The 18691-nt window shown below is 40.6% G+C and overlaps 1 protein-coding gene across 1 annotated transcript in view; it reads right to left on the bottom strand.

The window, feature by feature from the left end:
- Positions 1–13416: 13416 nt before the first annotated feature.
- Positions 13417–18691, bottom strand: part of rbfox3a (RNA binding fox-1 homolog 3a) — a 553126-nt gene continuing 547851 nt past the window's right edge. The window contains exon 19 of the mRNA XM_017306228.1: positions 13417–16846. Coding sequence (XP_017161717.1) covers positions 16844–16846 — 3 coding nt within the window. The 3' untranslated portion in view covers positions 13417–16843. The remainder of the gene's footprint in view (positions 16847–18691) is intronic.

Here is an 18691-nt window from a genome sequence, read left to right as displayed (position 1 = left end):
ATAAACATATTTAGTGGCCACACTAGACTAGAAATAAAAATAACCTTTAATGTAACACAATGGGGACATTTCTGACGGACAATAACAGCAAATAGACTCGAACAAAGATGTTTATGTTGATTAGTTGTTAAGCATCAAACTCTGAACAGGACGATGTTCCTGTTACATCGTTACACTCCAAAGTGTATTTGTTTACTTTGGTCCGAATCAGTTGATTATTTGTCACCTGGAAACTTTTGGTGGTTTGGTTCCTTTTCACAGAGAAAATCACAATCGAACCAGAACCTGTCGAGAGCGTTCAGCCTGGCTGTCGGTCAGGTGGGACGAGGGCGGCAGCACCAGGTGTAGATACAGGAAGCAGGTCCTGTGATCTGAACTAATGAGGATTTATTCACACCAGCAGTAGAAATGGTTTCTTACACTGAATTATTTTGAGATGTCTTCAAAGTTGAATGAATACTGTTTGCAAAAAATATGTATAGAATTTATTTGTTGGTTTCAACTATGTGCTTCTGAGGAACTACTGGAATAAAACTGAAATACTTGGTGATAGTTTCTGTCCTGAGGCTGAGCCGAGTACCGTATTTACGTCTGTTTCAACCAGACGTTGTCATCTGAGTCTGAGTGTCCATTGGCCGTCAATAGGCAGGTGTGTGTTGCCATCCTGCAGCCTGCAGCGTTTCAGCTGCAGGCTGGACCCAACCTGTTGGGTCATTAAGCATCTGTGCTCTCTGAGAACCGCTGCCAAACTCAGACCTGTTGCCTGATGAATGATGTGCTCTCTGGACGCCGATCAGGCCACCCATACGATTTCCCACACACATCACAAAAAAGCAGCAAATCGGAGTAAATGAAGACAAACTGAGGCTTTGGGAGTTAGAAATGTCAGAAACTGTAAAACACGCAGCTCAGCTTGACCTGTTTGTTTAATTACTACAGAGTCAGTTTATCAGTGCTTGATGCTGACAAACTGTCCAGCAAGCTGTCATAAACACACCATTTCAGCCAAAACACATTATCTAATGTTAACATTTTACGGTGTTTTATTTTTTGTTTTTCATTTTTGTACAAGTTCACATCTTTTTGCTCATTAAAGGATTTACAGTCTAAATCCATAAATTTGGATGTTACAATGTTCAACTTCTACTGCAGATTTCCAACTTACTGTCTAGCTTATCAGAATAAGTCAATAAGGTTTATTAGCATAGCGCATTACAGCAACATGACAGTTCATAGTTCTTTACATCCTGGAAACAAAAACACATGAAATAGATAGACAGATATATCTGAGACAAAATATTACAGCTGGTTGTACTGTTTATATTGACTCTGCAGTAAGTAAAGACCTCACCAATTTCTCTCAGAAAATATATTTTCTAAAGGTGCGATTGACTTGAAATTCCCACCAACAGCCAACAAACCCAGGCCACACATGCCAAGAAATCCAACCTCTGCAGTCCATTAGAGTTGTCCAAGTAATTAATACCTGGATATAATCAATACTAATCATTCAGAGACATTTCTGCCTCTTCTCCTCCTCTGAGCTCAGCTGTCCACTCAGTTGTAGCAGAGAGATGCAAACACAACAACTAACCGTTGAACATTGGAGCTACCATTAATGTTCACGGCTTTAAAAGCAAAACTCTTAGTTTCTGATGCAGGACAGCAGCTTTTTCTGTGTTTGGTTCACACGTGATTTACTGGAACTGCACTGAAATATTTTCAGTGCTGAATTATTTATGCTCATAAAAGCAGGGAGGGAACATGCTAACATTAGCGTAGCTGTTTAGCAATAAGTCTAGGATGTAAACACTGAGATGTAGCTTAATGTTTTTAAAATGTTTTGTTTTCTTTACTGAATTAACTCGGGCTCAACCAGATCTGAAACATCAATAATTTATTGATTGTCCTCAAGTCAGGAGATGCGGTTTAGCCCAAATAATAGAAAAATCCTGGAAAGATTTTGAACATTTAGAAAATATTTATATTAATTTACAGAGAAGTTACTAAACTCAGACAGGATAAAGTTAGTAACTCTGAATGAAAACCAGCAGCTATGGGGTTTGAAATGAAAGAAAATGTTTTAATCCTCCTCACATTTAAAGTGAAAAGCTGCTCAGCGAGGAGGAAGCATCACAGCAAAGAAGACGTCTAGAAACCAGATGGTACTTTGCTTCCCAATGCTGAAGGAAATGTATGTAAAGTTATGGTTTCAGCTGTAAATGCAACACCTTGGATTATTCAAAACAGAAAACATAAACATTTAAAAACATTCAGTCAGAAGTTGGGAATCTTTGTACATAAACAGTTAATATTTTTAAATCTTGAATATCGCATGAGGAATTTATATAATTAGGTAATCAAATTCCAAACACGTATAATCTGTAATGTGTGAGGATTTAAAGGTTTTCAGGTTGAGTAACTCCAGTTAATATTCATAAACGCTTATAAAAGCAAAGATTAGTTGAATTTTAAGCTTTTCCCTCCTCTTCTCTTTGAATCACTGTCAGATTCTCTGCAGGCCGGCTTCACTAGTTATCACCAACCCTGAGGTTTCACACACACGCAGCGCAGCAGACAGGCAGTGTAACAGCGCCCTCCGGAGGACAGTTTCAACATCATTCAAACATCCGTTAGTTTTGTTTTGCCTTCAAATCCTCTCCTGTTAAAATGATAGTAAAAATTAAACAGTTTTCATGTGAAGCATGTGAAGAGTCCTCCGCTCCATTTCCGGCTCTGCCTCCACCTGCATGTGTTTGTTTGGCTGCTTTTCCACGAGAGCATCCCTGCCAACTCCTCGTATAATCCACGGGGTGAATAAAAATGGATTTGGCTGGAGCAGACTCTCAGTAAGCTGCCTTAAACCAAACACAACTCTACCAACAGTCTCTCATGTACATCACCACGTTTATTACTGTTTATTAAACCAATGTTAGACCTGCATTTACACATTTACCCCTTATTAACTGAAACTGCTCAGATGCTGCCTAAAACACTTTCATCTCAACCAAACCCAGAAGTAAAAAAATGTTCTCTTTGGTGACATTTTCACTGTAAAGAAAAGCAACATCATTGTTGCTGATTTTAGAGAGCAGAGGGCGAAAGGGAGAGTGTTTCCTGGCACAGCGCTCTGGCCTCCCTCCGTCTCCAGAGGCCTCACACGACAGACGGGTCGCAGCGAAGCCGCAGTTTAAATCCGGTGTGCAGATGGACACCAGTAGTTGTTCTAAATCCTGAGCGCCTTGGCACCGGGCGAACGCAGAGAGGCTGTGGCGTTAACGGGTCGATGTGGTAGCTGCTCCGTGGATCACATGTGGGCCAGACGGGGCTCAGGTACCATCAGCTGTCAGAGAGATGTTCTTGGACTGGATTTACTTTTGTGTTTGGATCATTAATTCTCTTTCTGACTTTGTCTCTACCAACATGACAATAGTTTTATGTAGGATTCGTGCAGAATAATCTTTTCAGTAAAAATGGACGTCTCAAACTATTCAGATAGGAATCACGCCATGTTGGACAGACAGCGAATAAACTTCCTAATTCCTGCTCAGTTGATCAAACTGGGAAACTGGCTCTTATCGGGGAGAGCTTTACTCACACCTCTTATTTGTTCTGGTTCGTACTCATCTCGTCTTCTTTTGTTTTTTATTATTTGAATGATGCTGAGGAATCCAACTCCTCCTCGAGTCTTTGGTTCAAGAGTGATGAAGATATTTACAATTTCAGGATGAAAGCCGAGATTCTTCCTGAGAACATTCATTATTCTTAGCTAGATTTCAGTCCAGTTTCATTAAAGTGAACATACATGTAAACATGCAAAGGACAGATTCATATTGTTTTTAGCCAATTTTTCTGTGCTTAAACACACAGTGCTTATATTTTATCAGGTCTCCTTATGTTGTTATACTTGCTTGTTTCTGTGTTTTAGTTAGAGTTGTGTCTTAGTTTTAGAAATTTGCAGTGTTTTGCTGAGTGCTGAAGAACTGGACATATAGAACAAGTTTATGAAAAAGTATTTGCACCATCAACCCATGGAAAATCTTATTTAAAAGGAGGTGTAGCATGTTTTTTATCTTGACCTTAAGTTTTCAGTTAGTTTAAAGATGCCTCTGTTTTTATGGTCTAACGTTTAGCAGCAGCAGTCTTCAGTCAGAAGCCTTTTCAGATTTGTAGCAAGACATACTGCACAGCATTGCCTTTTTTTTATTTTTTAGGATACTTTCATATGAGTTACAACATTCATTGATTCATTCATTAATTTCTTTTGGGATAAATGTAATTTTCTCCAAATCCAAAGTTATTTGGAAAATACATCAGTTGTATTGGTCTTTAGGGCTGCACAGTGGTGTAATTGGTAGCACTCTTGCCTTGCAGCAAGAAGGTCCTGGGTTTGATTCCTGGCTCGGTGTCTTTCTGCTGTTCTCCCTGTGCATGGTGGGTTTTCTCCAGGTACTCCGGTTTCCTCCCACTGTCAGGTTAATTGGTCTGGCTAAATTTTCCCTAGGTGTGAGTGTGTGTGTGTATGGTTGTTTGTCCTGTGTGTCTCTGTGTTGCCCCGCGACAGACTGGCGACCTGTCCAGGGTGACCCCGCCTCTCGCCCATTGACAGCTGGAGAGGCACCACCCCCAACCCCACTAGGGATAAGGGTGTAAGAAAATAGATGGGTTACAAGTTGTCACAATATTTCTTTTACCTGCCAGAGTCCTCTACAGTAGAAGGAGGAACTGGATATTCCTGATTTTCTACATTTATAACCTGGAGTGAACAGAAGGTGCACTTTTTCACCATTTAATCTGCCTGAATAGTCAGACGTGTCATTTTTAGTGGTTTGTCTCCACCCTCTGGACATATAGTGTAACTGCAGATTGTTTTGTATAACCTGTAGTTTAGCTCAGTGGGTAGAAATCTTTCCCTTCAGTCAGTCAGTGTGTCGATGATAGATGTTAAATCTGAAGCTTGTTTTTCTCAATCTTTTCTGCAGATAATTTCTTAATTGTCAATAATGTTCCAGTTTTATGTAGCTGCTGCTGTTCCTCTCATCTGATGAGTCGGTGAGATCTTCTCTCTGAGATGTTGGTGAAAGTGGCTGCAGATGGCTTGTAGTCGGGCCGAGCGCCGCAGTGTTTGCAGCAGATGGTGGCGTGCTGAGCTGATGGATGCTCTGTCTAAAACTCCAGACAAGAAACCTGCTGCTCCCTCATCATCTGAGGAAACTCCGAGTGGCTGAGCAGGACGAGGCTTCATAGCTCTCAAACATCCAGACAACACACACAGAGAACGCTGATAAATGTTTTGGCGCCTGATTTATTAGAGCCATAATGTGGTTTGTATTCCGCCCCGCTGAGACTTGTTATTGTTTGATGGGAAAGAGGCTGTTGAGGACTGCAAAATGGAGCTCTGCTTATAAGCTCGGTCCGATGATAGACAGAAAAATTGAGCAATTTTGGATTTGATTATCAACATACAGTACCAATCATTCTTTCACTTAGGGTAATGTTTCAATTGGATGTTACTCATATTGGAGTGTCAGTGATGGAAAACAATAACCAGAAATATAATACACTAGTTCCGTCAAAGTTAGGCAATCTTATTTTTAAGAGAGCTCTCAGTTAGTCAAAAGTGTTAAACCTCAAACTGTTTAAGAAAGTAAAAGTGAGGTTGTGGCTTTCTTAGAAGAATATATGTGCATAATTATTGGGAAACTACTGGTGTGCTCAATTATTATGCAATTAAATGAAAAACACACGTTGTCCCATTTGTTTAATGAGAAACTCAACTCTTTCCAGTAATATTTTTAACATAAAGTGACCAATATGATCACCGTCTATTTATGGAGTCAGTTCCTGATTTGTTGATGATTAACTTCCTGTTCAGCAGCAACCACAGATACGAGAGGTGGATTGTTTTCCTTCATTGTAAATCTCTGGTTTAAGATCTGCCCACAAGTTTTCAATTGGGTTGCGATCAGGTAAGGAAGGAAGTCGTGTCAAAGGTTTTTCATCTTTAATGCCTTTACTGACTTGGGATGCAGAGGAATACCCGGATGCATGGGATGGAGTATTGTCCCGCTTGAAAATCATTGTCTTTTTGAAAGATGCAGACTTCTTCCTGAACCAATGCTTGAAGAAAGTATCTCTAAATACTCATAATAGGTTGTGGAGTTCATGTTGAGAACTTCTTCAATCTAAAAAGGTTCAGCCAGCTAGAAATCTATTTCTTTGCCCAGTTTTAATAGTTCAGCTTGTTGTTCAGTGGTGATCGATAATCAGCCATGTCTCTGAGCTCTGAACATCTGGTACTGCTTGGTAGTTTGCAGTCCTAGAATATGCTTGATTTTAAAAAAATGTTAGCATTTTCTTTTCTTTCTCAACAGGTTTGTTGCAACCTTGTTTTCTATTTGCAACAAAACGCCAGATGGTTCTTTGATCATGCTCCAATATTTGAGGAATTTCAAGAGTGTTGGATCCTTTTGAGAGACTTTTGGTTAATTTGGACTCTTTTTGGTTTTGTGCTTTTACCCATTTTGCCTTAAGAAAAGAAACTGCCTAATTATTATGTACACTTTGATAGGACTACGACTAGGACTCTAGTCCTAGTCTTATTGGACTAGGACTAGAGTCCTAGGAGCCATAGGGTAGACTAGGACTCTAGAGTAAAGACTATGACTCTAGTCCTAGGGTAAAGACTAGGACTAGGCCTTAAGTCTTTTCTTCCTGGCATTGTGTAAAGACAACTGAAATGTCCTGAGAGAATGAGTTGCTGTTTCTTAAGAAAGGAAAGGGCTCTAAGATCAATTCCAGACTAATCGAAGTCCATCATGCTTCAGCGAAAAGCAATTATTCCTGAGGGTAAAACCTTTAAAAAAGCCGCCAATCTTCCCAGGAATGGACGTCCCAGCAAATTCAACAATGTCTCAAAATGTTTCTCACCTTCTTACTGAAACAATCTGAGTCTCGTTTAAGCTTGCAAACCCTGTGACTGATCTCTCAGACCGTAAGTCTGAGAGATCAGTCTTACGGTCTGATCTCTCAGACCGTAAGACACGGTCTGAGAGATCAGACCGTGGGTCAATGCAAGACACTGCATTGACCCATGAAGTGTCTTGTGGATATTGAAGGGTCTGTATGAAAACGGACGTCGTTCAACCACCTCAGTGCACGTCAAAAGTTTGACTTTGTTCAGACTCTACAGGTGTATAAAACAACTGAATTCAAATTCAATTAAATTCAAAACACTTTATTGGTTCCAAATGTAAATTTAACAAAATGATGTAACATTTACTACTTTAGTTCATTGAAAATGTCTTTCCTGCTTGACGGTGTGTTGACACTAACCACCAAGAGACCACCAGCAATACCAGTAAGCAGTTTGTCTCAATCTCCTGAAATGAAGCACACCACAAATAAAAGAAATGAAATTGTATATTTGAGATTAAAACTTAGCAATAATTTCCAATATATGTTTTCTGCAAATGTAAATTGATGAGTAAACTGTCTTTAATTACATTTGCCTGCCTGTTAATTTCCCATTTAGCTCTTAGTTTTTCACAGCTTCATAATTTTAGCTCCTTGTGTTAATACATGCTGGTAATCTTGAATCTGTTAGATTTAAATAATTTTTAGCTAACGGATATCACATTTCTGTTATTTCCTCAGTATTAGCTACTAAGCTAATACTCTTGATGGTGAATTTATGGAGAAGTATCCTTGAACCCGATGTAGCCACAAGTCTATGTGTTTATATGCACAGGCATTACTTTAACCTGACAGTAATAGGTGATTTAGAGGACTAAACTATGGGCCAAACCGCCACCAGGAGTCAGCCATCACTTGGCTCATGAATCATCTTTGTTAATTGCGTTCGCCATCAAATATACACAAAGGAGTGCTGTACCTACAGAACTGACGGCACTTACAGATATCCCCGCCGTGTTTTTCTTTGACACCAACAGACTCCTGGTTCTGTGTTCCCCTCTGTTAGATGTGCTGCGACTTGATATATTGGGTCTTTTAGCCCCCACTTTGGCTCAAATCCAAGGCCCATTTGTACAGATGGGATTTTACGTGGGCCATTTTAGCAAAGCACCCTCCCCATAAAGCCAAAGTGTCTCATCACTTCATAATTGTGTGATTATGGTCAATTGCTGTGGTTGGGGTGACAGATTCTATTTGAGCCCAACAGATGCTTTTATCATATTTTAGATCTCCATTTGACCTTAATCAAGCGTTGCATGTATGAATAAAACAGGGAGATAATATTTTAGTGATGAGGCGGATCAGGTGGGAGACGCCAAGGCTCTGAGGAAAGATCAAACACAAACAAGTGGCGCACAGAGAGGAATATGAACTGCAGGGGCCTCCAGACTAGAGAAGACTGATGAATTACGCCACCATGTGGGAGGTAGAGTGCATTGCGCCTAGAGTATAACTTATGATTGGAAAGTACATCTAAACTACAATAAACTTGAATTAGATGTCCTTGCGTTAACATGAATTAGGCTTTAATACTCCAGCTTATAATATACTTACATGTGTTATATTTGTTTAAAACCTTTAATTTAGTTTGAATCTTTTCACACATTCCTGTTCTTGAAAGAGCTGTGTTACGGCCCATAAAGGAGCAGATTCAGAATAATCATTATTTCTTACTTTCTGTGAAGAAGTGGTGAAATAAATAAAGTTGCTAATCCTTGGAATCTAAAAGTTTAGAAACCAGGTAGACAGGAAAACCTGACCATGGTGAATATTTGCAAACACTCAGCTTCCTTCCCAGTGGTGGCTGAGCAGCTACAGGCAGCAGGTAGCAGAGCATTTAGCTAAACTTAACACAACAGACACAACATTTAAAGTGTTTGTATTTAATATCCTGTCTTTCAGTTTTAGGTTAATCTTAAGATGCAATACTTATTATAGGAAGTTTTATGTTAATAATCATTAGCTGCATTTATATTACACATTTTGTGCAAATGTTTGTCCGTTTTCGCAATTGTGGTGTTTCATTAAATAAGAAATAAATTAAAATAGCATGTAAATAAGCTTGTTCAGCAACGAATGTAAACAGATCATCATCTAACAGCCATCAGAGGAGATGGCGGCGTCTTATTCAGGCGTCGGCGCGACATTTCCTCGCCTACTGGAGAGTGGCTACGTATACGGCGTTGAGAAACTAGTCGGCCATTTTACCGACGAGCTCTGGATTCAACAGGTTGGAATGACGTTTTATGAGCTGTGTGATGGTTGCTGCAGGTTGTCCGAAAACAAAAACAAACCATCTTCCTCCTACCACTTCCTGTCTCCTTCGTCCTTTTCGTCAGTAGTAAAACCCGGAGCTGATTATGAGACTTGTGTGATGCTTCGATACGCCTAGCGCAAAATACTCTTATCAAAAAACTTCAGCTCCTTTTTTTTCAAAATTTATTTTCATCATTTCCATTTGTGAAATTTTACGGTTAATTGAAATTCAGCTCTTGAAAACAATCATTGTTTCATCCAGAACTCTTGGTATTTGGAGTTTGAAGTAAGTTAATCATTTTGGCTGGTGCAATTTTATTGTATTTACCTGTAAAAAAATTTTTTTATCTAATTTTGCTCTGATCAGAATTGAGTTATCTTCTTTCACGTGAAATCTGTGCAACAATGGACTGAATTGGTTGGCTTAGAAACCATTAATCAGGTGGTGGAGTCATTTAAGGTGGATCTGTCATTTGTCTGGTTTTGGGAATGTTTTCCGGTCATTCAGGTGTGGTGAAAACAAAGTAATTATTAAGACAAACCTGGAAATGATCCTAATATGGCCAGACCACAACCTGTTCGCTGTGTTGGCCATCTGGCAGCACACAGAAGTAGCTGCTGCTGGGAGATCACAGCCGTTTGTTTCCAAGAGCTGGGGATCATCTTGGCGTTCTCTCCACCAAAGCTTCATATTTAGCAAATTTATTGAGAAACCTAAAACCATTTTTAATTTGATTTGAATGATGATGGTTTACCTGCTTACCAAGGAGGGGAGTCTGGCCTCCAGCATCTCCTTCCTGTGGGCCTTCAGACCCAACTTTACCAATTTATATCCAACCAACTTGTACTGACTGTCTAAAAACACTGAAACTGTCCCACAATTAACTTCTACTACAGTACAGAACATTATCAATATGTAGTAATGTTTACAGAAACTGGTCTGGTAAGGATTATTGGGAATACTCAATAAATCTTGTTCTGCATCTAAAAATACAGAACAAGATTTATTGAGTATTAAAATTTACATAAACAAGAAAGATATGAAGCAAATGAATTTAAATGGACTTTGTTTTATTTTTGAACTCTTTGCTTTTAACGTCACATTTTCACATTTTTATAGCTTTACGTTTTTTCTTAATCATTCTCCATAACAGTAGTATTGACTTGTAAATTATTATTTAATCTGGTAAACATTAAGTTATTTATTTGAAGTAGAATTGTATAAAAATGTTGAGTTATTGAAAGGTCATAAAGTGCTTTAATTTAAAAATATAACATGCAACCACTGAGCGTTATGCAGTGCAACACAGTTCAGTCTGTTGAAAAAGAGCTTTTTTACTTTCAATAAGTTTTTATCCAGGTAAATTAAAAGTTTGAAACAAAAAACAAATATATTAGCTGCGCTAACCCTGAAGCCCCAGTCATAACCATTAGTTTCTCTAAACTAAAGCACTATACTCAAATGATACAGCAGGTACAATAAGTATCAACTTTTCATAGTAAACATATTTCTAAAGGTGCAATTGACATAACATTTTCACCAGGCGTTGGTGACACCCAAGTAATCAATTCATAGAAAGAAATCAAAACTAATAAGTTCAGAAATGAAGTGTGTATGGATGTGAAAAGACTCGAGGAAAAAGTATTAAAAACACATAATGGTATTTATTTAATACTTACAAAACCCTTTAAAAGCCTTTGTTGGTCATGACAGCTTCAAGACGCCTCCTGTTTGGAGAAACTAGTCGCATGAATTGCTCAGGTTGGAGCAGCACAATATCATCTGTTGATACTGTGATGATGATATATTGAACAGCCTTTCTAAGTACGGAAATTCAGGAGAACAAAGAGATTTGAATCAGGCATTTTTTAAATAAAAAAGGAGAAAACCTATTATTCATCTGTGTTTTTGCTCCCCGTTGAGTTTCTATAAGATTTCAATTGAAATGTAAAATCTGTCTAGAGAGGCAGTAAAAAAGGAGTGAATTTTCCATCTCTGATTCTTCTTCCAGGAGTTTGGGGAAAAAGACAATAATGGAAAATTTTAGGAAACACGATCGCACTCGAGGGATTTTTAGATGCATGTCCAACCAAACTGGTTTCCCTCTGAATCCCTGATTTTCACTTGGAAATGAAGATGCCTTAAGGAAACAGACAACTGAATTTTGGATTGGTAAAATCTAATGGCCTTTAAAAGAAGACGTGACATTTAAAAAAAGGAAGACATGACACGCCTGCTGGAATGAGGCCTGCAGAGGTCTCATTGTGTAAATGTTGACGTGGTGCAGCAGAAATACAAATAACACCGGATCTCCAGCAGAAACGCCTCATCTTACTGTTTGCAGAAGCTCAGAGGATTAAAGCCAACAGTGATGGACGCCGACTCATCTTCTGTAATATTTACATTTTCTGGTATTTTCTTCTCCGTCCGCCCCTGAAAGACCGGCGCCTGTGTTTTTCCACTTTCAGAGGCAGAGCTGCTCAGGTAAACGCCGGCCTCCGCGACAGACGGGTGCTCTCCATCTTGCAGCCCCACAAGGGTTTTGTTGCAAGACAAATGGCTGCAGGAAGAAGCCCCGCCCATTTCCAGCTGCCTCGTCTCGTGTGGCGTCTCGGCTCGGTTGTGCGGTGGGATTCGTGCGGTACGGCGAGTCCCAGTCCACTGCACGCGAACGGCACGCCATCACTCACCACAAACAACCCGGAGACTCCGCAGCTGAAGTAGACAAGTTTATTAATGATAATAATGAGGATGATAATATTAATAATTAGTCATAATTATAATAACGTTAATGTCATAATAAATAGAACTCTTCATCTGAAGCACGTAAAGAGAAGCATACAGAAAGAGAAAAAACAAAAACACAAAGTTCAGAGTACAGAGCCAGAGGAGGGGGCAGGGACTTCTAGAGACATTTTTTAACCTTTCAATATATCCATTTAATTTTTTAACATTTTTAAACATTATTTAACTGGAACATTTACAAAAAGGAGAAAGAGATAGAATTTAAAAAATCCCTTATAAATAAATTTTGTCATCATTAGAACAAAATACAAGATTTGGGGAGTCAGAGGATGGTCTTTTTTTTTCTTTTTGACGTATTTTTTTGTTCTTTTCCCCCTGAAAGGACAGCTGAAGGAAGTAAGAGACCAGTTGGGGTGAAGGTTATTATGTACAGAACACCAGGAATACAAAAGGGGCCAGTCGACTCACATACTGGAAGGCTGGGATGGGGGATAGCTATACGGGGTCCGATGGAAGCGAGGGGCATCCTGCGAGTGTCACAGCTCAAGCAGTTGTGCTCAGGAAGATCAGGACCAGTTTTTTAAAACATAAAGGCATCTGAAGGAAGGAAGGGAGGGTCGCCGTACGCCCACCCCCCCTCGCTCCATCCCACCGCTACGCTACGGCGCAGGCTGGAGTTTTAGCTCGGCCTTTTTTTGTTTTTCACTGCGTTGGCCAGCGAGCAGAGACAAACAACCACAGCGGGAACAAAACGGCCCTAAAGGTTAAAAACAGGATGGATACCTCACCACTGCTGCTCCAACACTAACATCTAACTACTTCCATTAAAACATTTAAAATCTATTTAGTATTTCTCATATCAACTGGATAAAAATTCTAAGGCAATAAAATTTATCTTTTATACATTTTTTTTCTTGGTTTTCAACTGCAGCTCGCATGAGGCTGTGGCAGCTACACACTGTCAACCAGCTCATGGGAGCCGTAGCAGGTAAATGGAAAAAATATAACAAAATACCTTCATGCATTAAGAGCTGTAGTAACCTGTAAGCAGGATGGGACTCTCCATCACATCTCTAAAAGGAGTTTTATTTGCTTTTTTATTTTTTACAAAACCTGCACTTTAAAGTTAGCTGCAAAGCTGCATATACGTCTGAAACGAGTGCTGTGGTAGGAGTGTCATTGGTTCGGTGTTTTCTCTTTGTTTTCGCTGTGGATCAGAATGAGCTGTAGGTAAACATCAGGAGAATACGCAGAATGGCAACATTGCACACAGCCCCTATTTTCTATTCCTACGTCTACAACAGTTAATACGAGAAACAAATCAAGATCGGTTCATTTGTTTTGCACAAGTTACTGCAAATGTTGCTATTCTCAGACCTCAAACTTTTTTTTTTTGGTTTGCATAAACTAAAGAAGAGGCAGCTTGATCTCTGACATGCTTTTTTTTTTTTTTTGCATCACTGTTCCAAAGTAATGCTACGTCCTTTGATTTGAAACAAAATAAATAAAAACACGGTTTAAAAAGGTCAAACCCAAACAGATACACAGAGCTTCATGGTTCCCCCTAAAGAAAAACACATCAACGCCGCTGCAGGAAGTGAAATGTCCACATCTGCTGCCACAAATACTCACAACAGCACCTTTTGTGAATTCATCCGCTGCTGAAAATAGTCCCCAAGGAAATGCACTTGAGCTCACTTACTATTTGAGTAACAGTTGCTAAAAACTACACTTTTTTGTTTAGTTTTTTTTTTTTTTAGTTTGTAAAAACAGTATAACTAAGTCAGAGATACTGAGACACACACATTTTTTTCACTTTTTCTCAAGATTTGTTGACAAAACTAAAACACGTAATAATACCAGCGTCATCCCGTCAGATTTGATCTGCTAGTAGCTAACTAGAATAAGTACACAACAGTGTTCTCTCAGAAAATGTGCCCATCACACATGACATCAAGTGTTTTTGTTGCAGTATGCATAGATAATTCAGTGGACGAACTCCAACTATGTGACGAAAAGGAGGAGGAAACAAACTGTGGCTCTTTATCTCTGGCTCCCTGGAAGCTCCCGGCAAACTAAAACTCCAACCTGCTCCTGAGTTTCCTGACCCACCTCCAGGCTGCGGAGCTGAAAGTAGGCCAGAACAATCAGTTGACTCTCAGAAACAAACCAACAGGTATGAAGATGCTAAATCTGCAGATGGAAACTGTATGGGAGAACAAATGACCGACTTTACCCCAATTAGACTTCACAACAGTTAGTTGCCATGATATAGATACTCTGTAATATATGGGAGGCTGTCTACAGATGAGCAGAGGTCGCGTGGGTAGGAGCCCTGATTCAGAACAAGTCTTTTTTTTGTTGTTATTTTTAACCTGAAAGAAGATGAAGTTAATCAAGAAGTGTGAGGTGAGATTTACTGTACAGAATATTAACAGTACACTGTGTAGTTTTGTACAGGAAGTCAGAAGCTTAATCTTTTCTTTCCCTCTTCACAAACCACCACTAACCAAGTAGCATACCCTGAACTCTCAAACTAAGTTGTGCTTCACCCAAACCTGCTCACCTCTGGTTTAAAAAAAAAAAAAAGTAAAAAGTTTCTCCTCAGGGCCAGCAGGTTATATCCAATATGCAGTAAAACCAAGCGGCCGCCCGCCCACCGGGGTCAGCGTGAGACCGGTGCTTCGTAAACCGAGGCCGCCACAGGAAGCTGCGAGCCGGCCTCCTTCAGCGCAGCTCGTTAAAGCGGCTGAAGAGCGAGCGCTTCCTCTGCAGCCGTGACTGAATGAAATCTGGGTCACATCGATACGCATCCAGGCTGCGCCGTCATCCCAGAGTCCCGCTGTCTCCTGATCAAAGAGCACTGAGCCTGCGCCTTCAAATCATACTTTGGTTCAAGTAAGAAAGAGAAATCAATATTCATAAACTTTTTACTACACCTTGCGCTAATTAGGAAGTCTTTGCAGCTCCAGTGAGGGGTCAGAGTAACTGCAGATGTAAACCGTTGTCTCTGAAGGGCCGGCGGGTCGGTGAGGAGGCGGGATGTGACGCTTTGCTCTGACGATGGTGGGGAAACCAGCGTGTGCTGTTGGTCTGCGAGAATCTGCACAGTGCGTGTGTTGGTGGTACGGGTGGGACTCAGGGGAGATCAGTTCACACTATCACCGTCACACTTTCAGTCATATAGCACATGATCACATGTTACAGTAAATATCAGGGACATATTTAGTTGGAGGGGGTTCTGATAACTATGCTCGGGGGGCCGGAGGCTTTCCTGCCACCCCCTCTATTCCCTGACATCACCACAGCCCATATAATAGATATGTATATATATTTATATACAGAAAAAAGAATACATACTTATCGGACACCCTAGACATTAAAATACATTCAAAAACTGAACCGACATTCTTGATTAAACACGTTTACAGTGACTCTCCTGATATAAAGAATTAAGGTTCTGCTTTCACAAAATTAAAACTTTTTTTTCTGTTCAAAAGTTTTGAGTGCTGAAAAAAAAACAAATATTCTCAGAATACATTGACGAAAGAAATCACATATTTCAGCCCTCGTTCCTTGATACTGTTGGATGGGCACTACTGTATTTCTATAATGTTTTATCTAGCGACACAGTCTATATGCCTCAGGCTTGTGTTTTGGTTATGCACCTGCTGATGTAGTACAATGGGATTACTCGATTATAATTCAATTTGTTACATGGATGGTGATGAGTTATTCTCGTCGGATGGGAACGTGCATCCTTGGTAGTTGTACGCACCTTGTTTTCGTGTTGGTCTGACAGTTCATCCGTCGGTGCAGAGTGACACAAAGGCTTGGGCTCGAAGTCTGGCAGGTGGATAAAGTCAGCGGCTTTGGCGCCATTTTTCTCTAAGTAGTCCTTAAGTCAGTGACCTCTGCTGGGGCGTGGAGAGGGGCAGACGGGGAGGCTCGGCTGTGTACCGTGTCACCGTCCCGCCGTGGCTCACCCCCCCCACTCCCCAAAGCTGTAAACCAGTGACTCTGCCCATTGGGGAGGGCGGGGATGCCCAATGGTGCTGCCAAAAAGGAAGTGACATCACGACAGTATCCACGGGGGACGCTGCTAACAGTAGGCGCTGCGGGCCGACGACGCCACGACAAGGAGGAAGCGGCGGCGTCATCTTCATCGGCCCAAAAAGGAAGGAAGGAAGGAAAGGAGGAAGGAAGGAAGAGGGCAGAGCCGCGAGACTCCGCCCACAGGAAGTACAGCGTAGAAAGTGCATCTGCCTGGATGCCGAGCTCTCCCTGCCACCTTTTGTTTTTTTTCTTTCGTTTCTTGTTTTTAGTTGTATGTTGTTTTTTTTTTACACGACCTCGGTGACAGAGCAGTGTGCCATAGAGAGAGGAGGCGGGGGGCGGGGGAGGTCATCCTCCCTCCTCCTTCCTGCATACCACAGAATCAGCATCAAGGGCCAACTGTTCATCTCCCTTACCAAAAAACATAAAAACAGATTTGTACATATATACTGCTTTATACACACTTTTTTTTTTTTTTTTTACCATTGTAAATCACAAAAGTATAGAAAAATAAAATGTTTTATAATAACGGGACACTTCCTTCTCTCTCTGTCTTTTTTTTTCTTCTACCCGGCAAAAAGGTGGTCCCTGGTGGAAACTGGCTCACTCCATCTGTCAAGTTTGTGGCTGGTTTGACACCACTGCCGCGGCGCCACTTTGTACGCCTCCCGTCTTCCCTCGCCAGCCTCAGTAGAGGGACTCCTTCTCGTCTTCTTCTTCTTGTGTTATTTTCTTAAAGCTAGTTCTCCTCTCTTCGTTGTTTTCATCTGTGATGTCCATCAATACTGAGTACAGCTCTTCGTTTTGTATTTACTAGAAACAGGGGAGAGAAGCAGGGAAAACTGGTAAATACGCAGAAAGTGATGATTCGCTGTGATAGATGTGCCAGTTTTCAACATAGCAAAACATGCAACAAACGTACAAACAGATATAAATATACAATTTTACAAGGAGGAAAGTTGAGGATGAGGTTTGAGCACAGAGTCGTAACACCCGACATGAACTTTAAAGTTGGGAGAGAAAACATCTTTTGTAACGCAGCATAAAAGCCGCCGCTGCTGGTGCTGCTCTCGCCAGAATAAAGATCAGAGTCAGCTGTAATCATACATGTGGAGATCGGCACTTTGGCGGAGCGCAGTGAGAAGTGTTGGCGTAATGGGGCTGGATGGAGGCGGAGGAGAGCGGGCGTGGTGCGAGGGTGTCGGGGGCCGTCCCAGGACCCTCGTCACGACAGATGCTCACTAATTCGCACTGATCTCCAGCAGCTCAGTGGAGCTTCTGATAAAGAAATGTGGGAATGAAAGAAGATGAGGCGTTGATTTGGAAATGGCTTTGTAGTCCAGCTCCCTATCCGGAGAGACAAACAGTGAAGTGGCTTGCTCAGTCAGCATCCATCCATCTCTCTGTTCTTACTGAGGACTGGCCCAGCGTTTCCCCGCCGCTCTCCGTTCCATACCTCAGATTTACTGCGCGCTCACTTGGGAGCTGCCATACAAAAATATCCACACGCAGTCTTACAACTCAGCAGGGAGGGAGCACAATGGCGCCGGAGCTACATATAGTCCTCGCTGACAGGCTGCCTGGTCCTGGAAGGACTGCAGACACAAATATATTAATCACACGCAGACTTGAAGGATTCAGGAGAGGCTTAGTTCAGGTGTTAGAGTCTGTGCTTCTTTATGAAATCTGCTAAAACCCGGTGGGTCTGAGCCATCCAGATACCGTTCTAGAAGGAGGCTGCGGTATTTTCCCTTTGTTTTATTCATTTATAGTCACTAACAACTTTTTATATTTAATCATTAAGTTGTTCAGCAGCCATTAAACTTCTCTGTTCATCGTTACTAAAGCATAGAGCTGCCTTACCCTGTACAGTTTAGAGACATTTATCACATTTTCTTTACTTTTTAAGTGCAATTTTATGCTAATTAATAAACATTAAGCAATTTGGAGATAAATATATCAACTGCATCATTAACAATGGTTAATGATTGCATTTCGGTCACAATTCAGTTCAATTCAGTTAGAACTAATGGCTCTGAAACCAAATGATGTAGCGGCCTAGTTCAAGCAGACCCACTAGCTTTCTTATATGGGTGCTTCCTGTTTGGGTTGTCATGCCAACCATGTGTTACTCCAAATTAATTTCTGGGCTTTTTTTTGGCACAAACACTTGAGACCTCTAAAAACACTTATAACTGTTTATACTGTTAGTTAAAACACCAAATATACTTTTACATGTTACATGTTAATTTCCTTTTAAAGTATTTCTGAATTAAATTGAACCCGTCTGGGAAATACTGCAGCAGCGAACATTGACGATCTTCATTAAGTGTCTCCTTGGGGATTCAGCCAATCAGCAGAAAGGAAAATGAATGGACTCCATGTTTTGAAAACCGCCAACCAATGGTGAGTTCAGGTATCGTTGTACTTTGTGTTTCAGCTTCCCAAACTATGAACGTTTTCGTTTTACGAAAAATCCCACAAATAATTTGTGAAATCCACGTATACTGAATTATGAATAGACGGTGGTTCATCATACATTTCCTGTAAATCTTTATTTAATCTGGAGTTTCCAATAAAAACACAACTATAAACAGCTTTGTGTCAACAAAGGCGAAAATGTGATTTTAAAATGGCCTAACCTTTATTTTGATAATT

The sequence above is a fragment of the Poecilia reticulata genome, linkage group LG8, assembly GCF_000633615.1.
Source record: "Poecilia reticulata strain Guanapo linkage group LG8, Guppy_female_1.0+MT, whole genome shotgun sequence".
Lineage (NCBI taxonomy): Eukaryota > Metazoa > Chordata > Actinopteri > Cyprinodontiformes > Poeciliidae > Poecilia > Poecilia reticulata.
The sequence above is the reverse complement of the archived record's forward strand: the minus strand, read 5'-3'. Positions and strand labels throughout refer to the sequence as shown.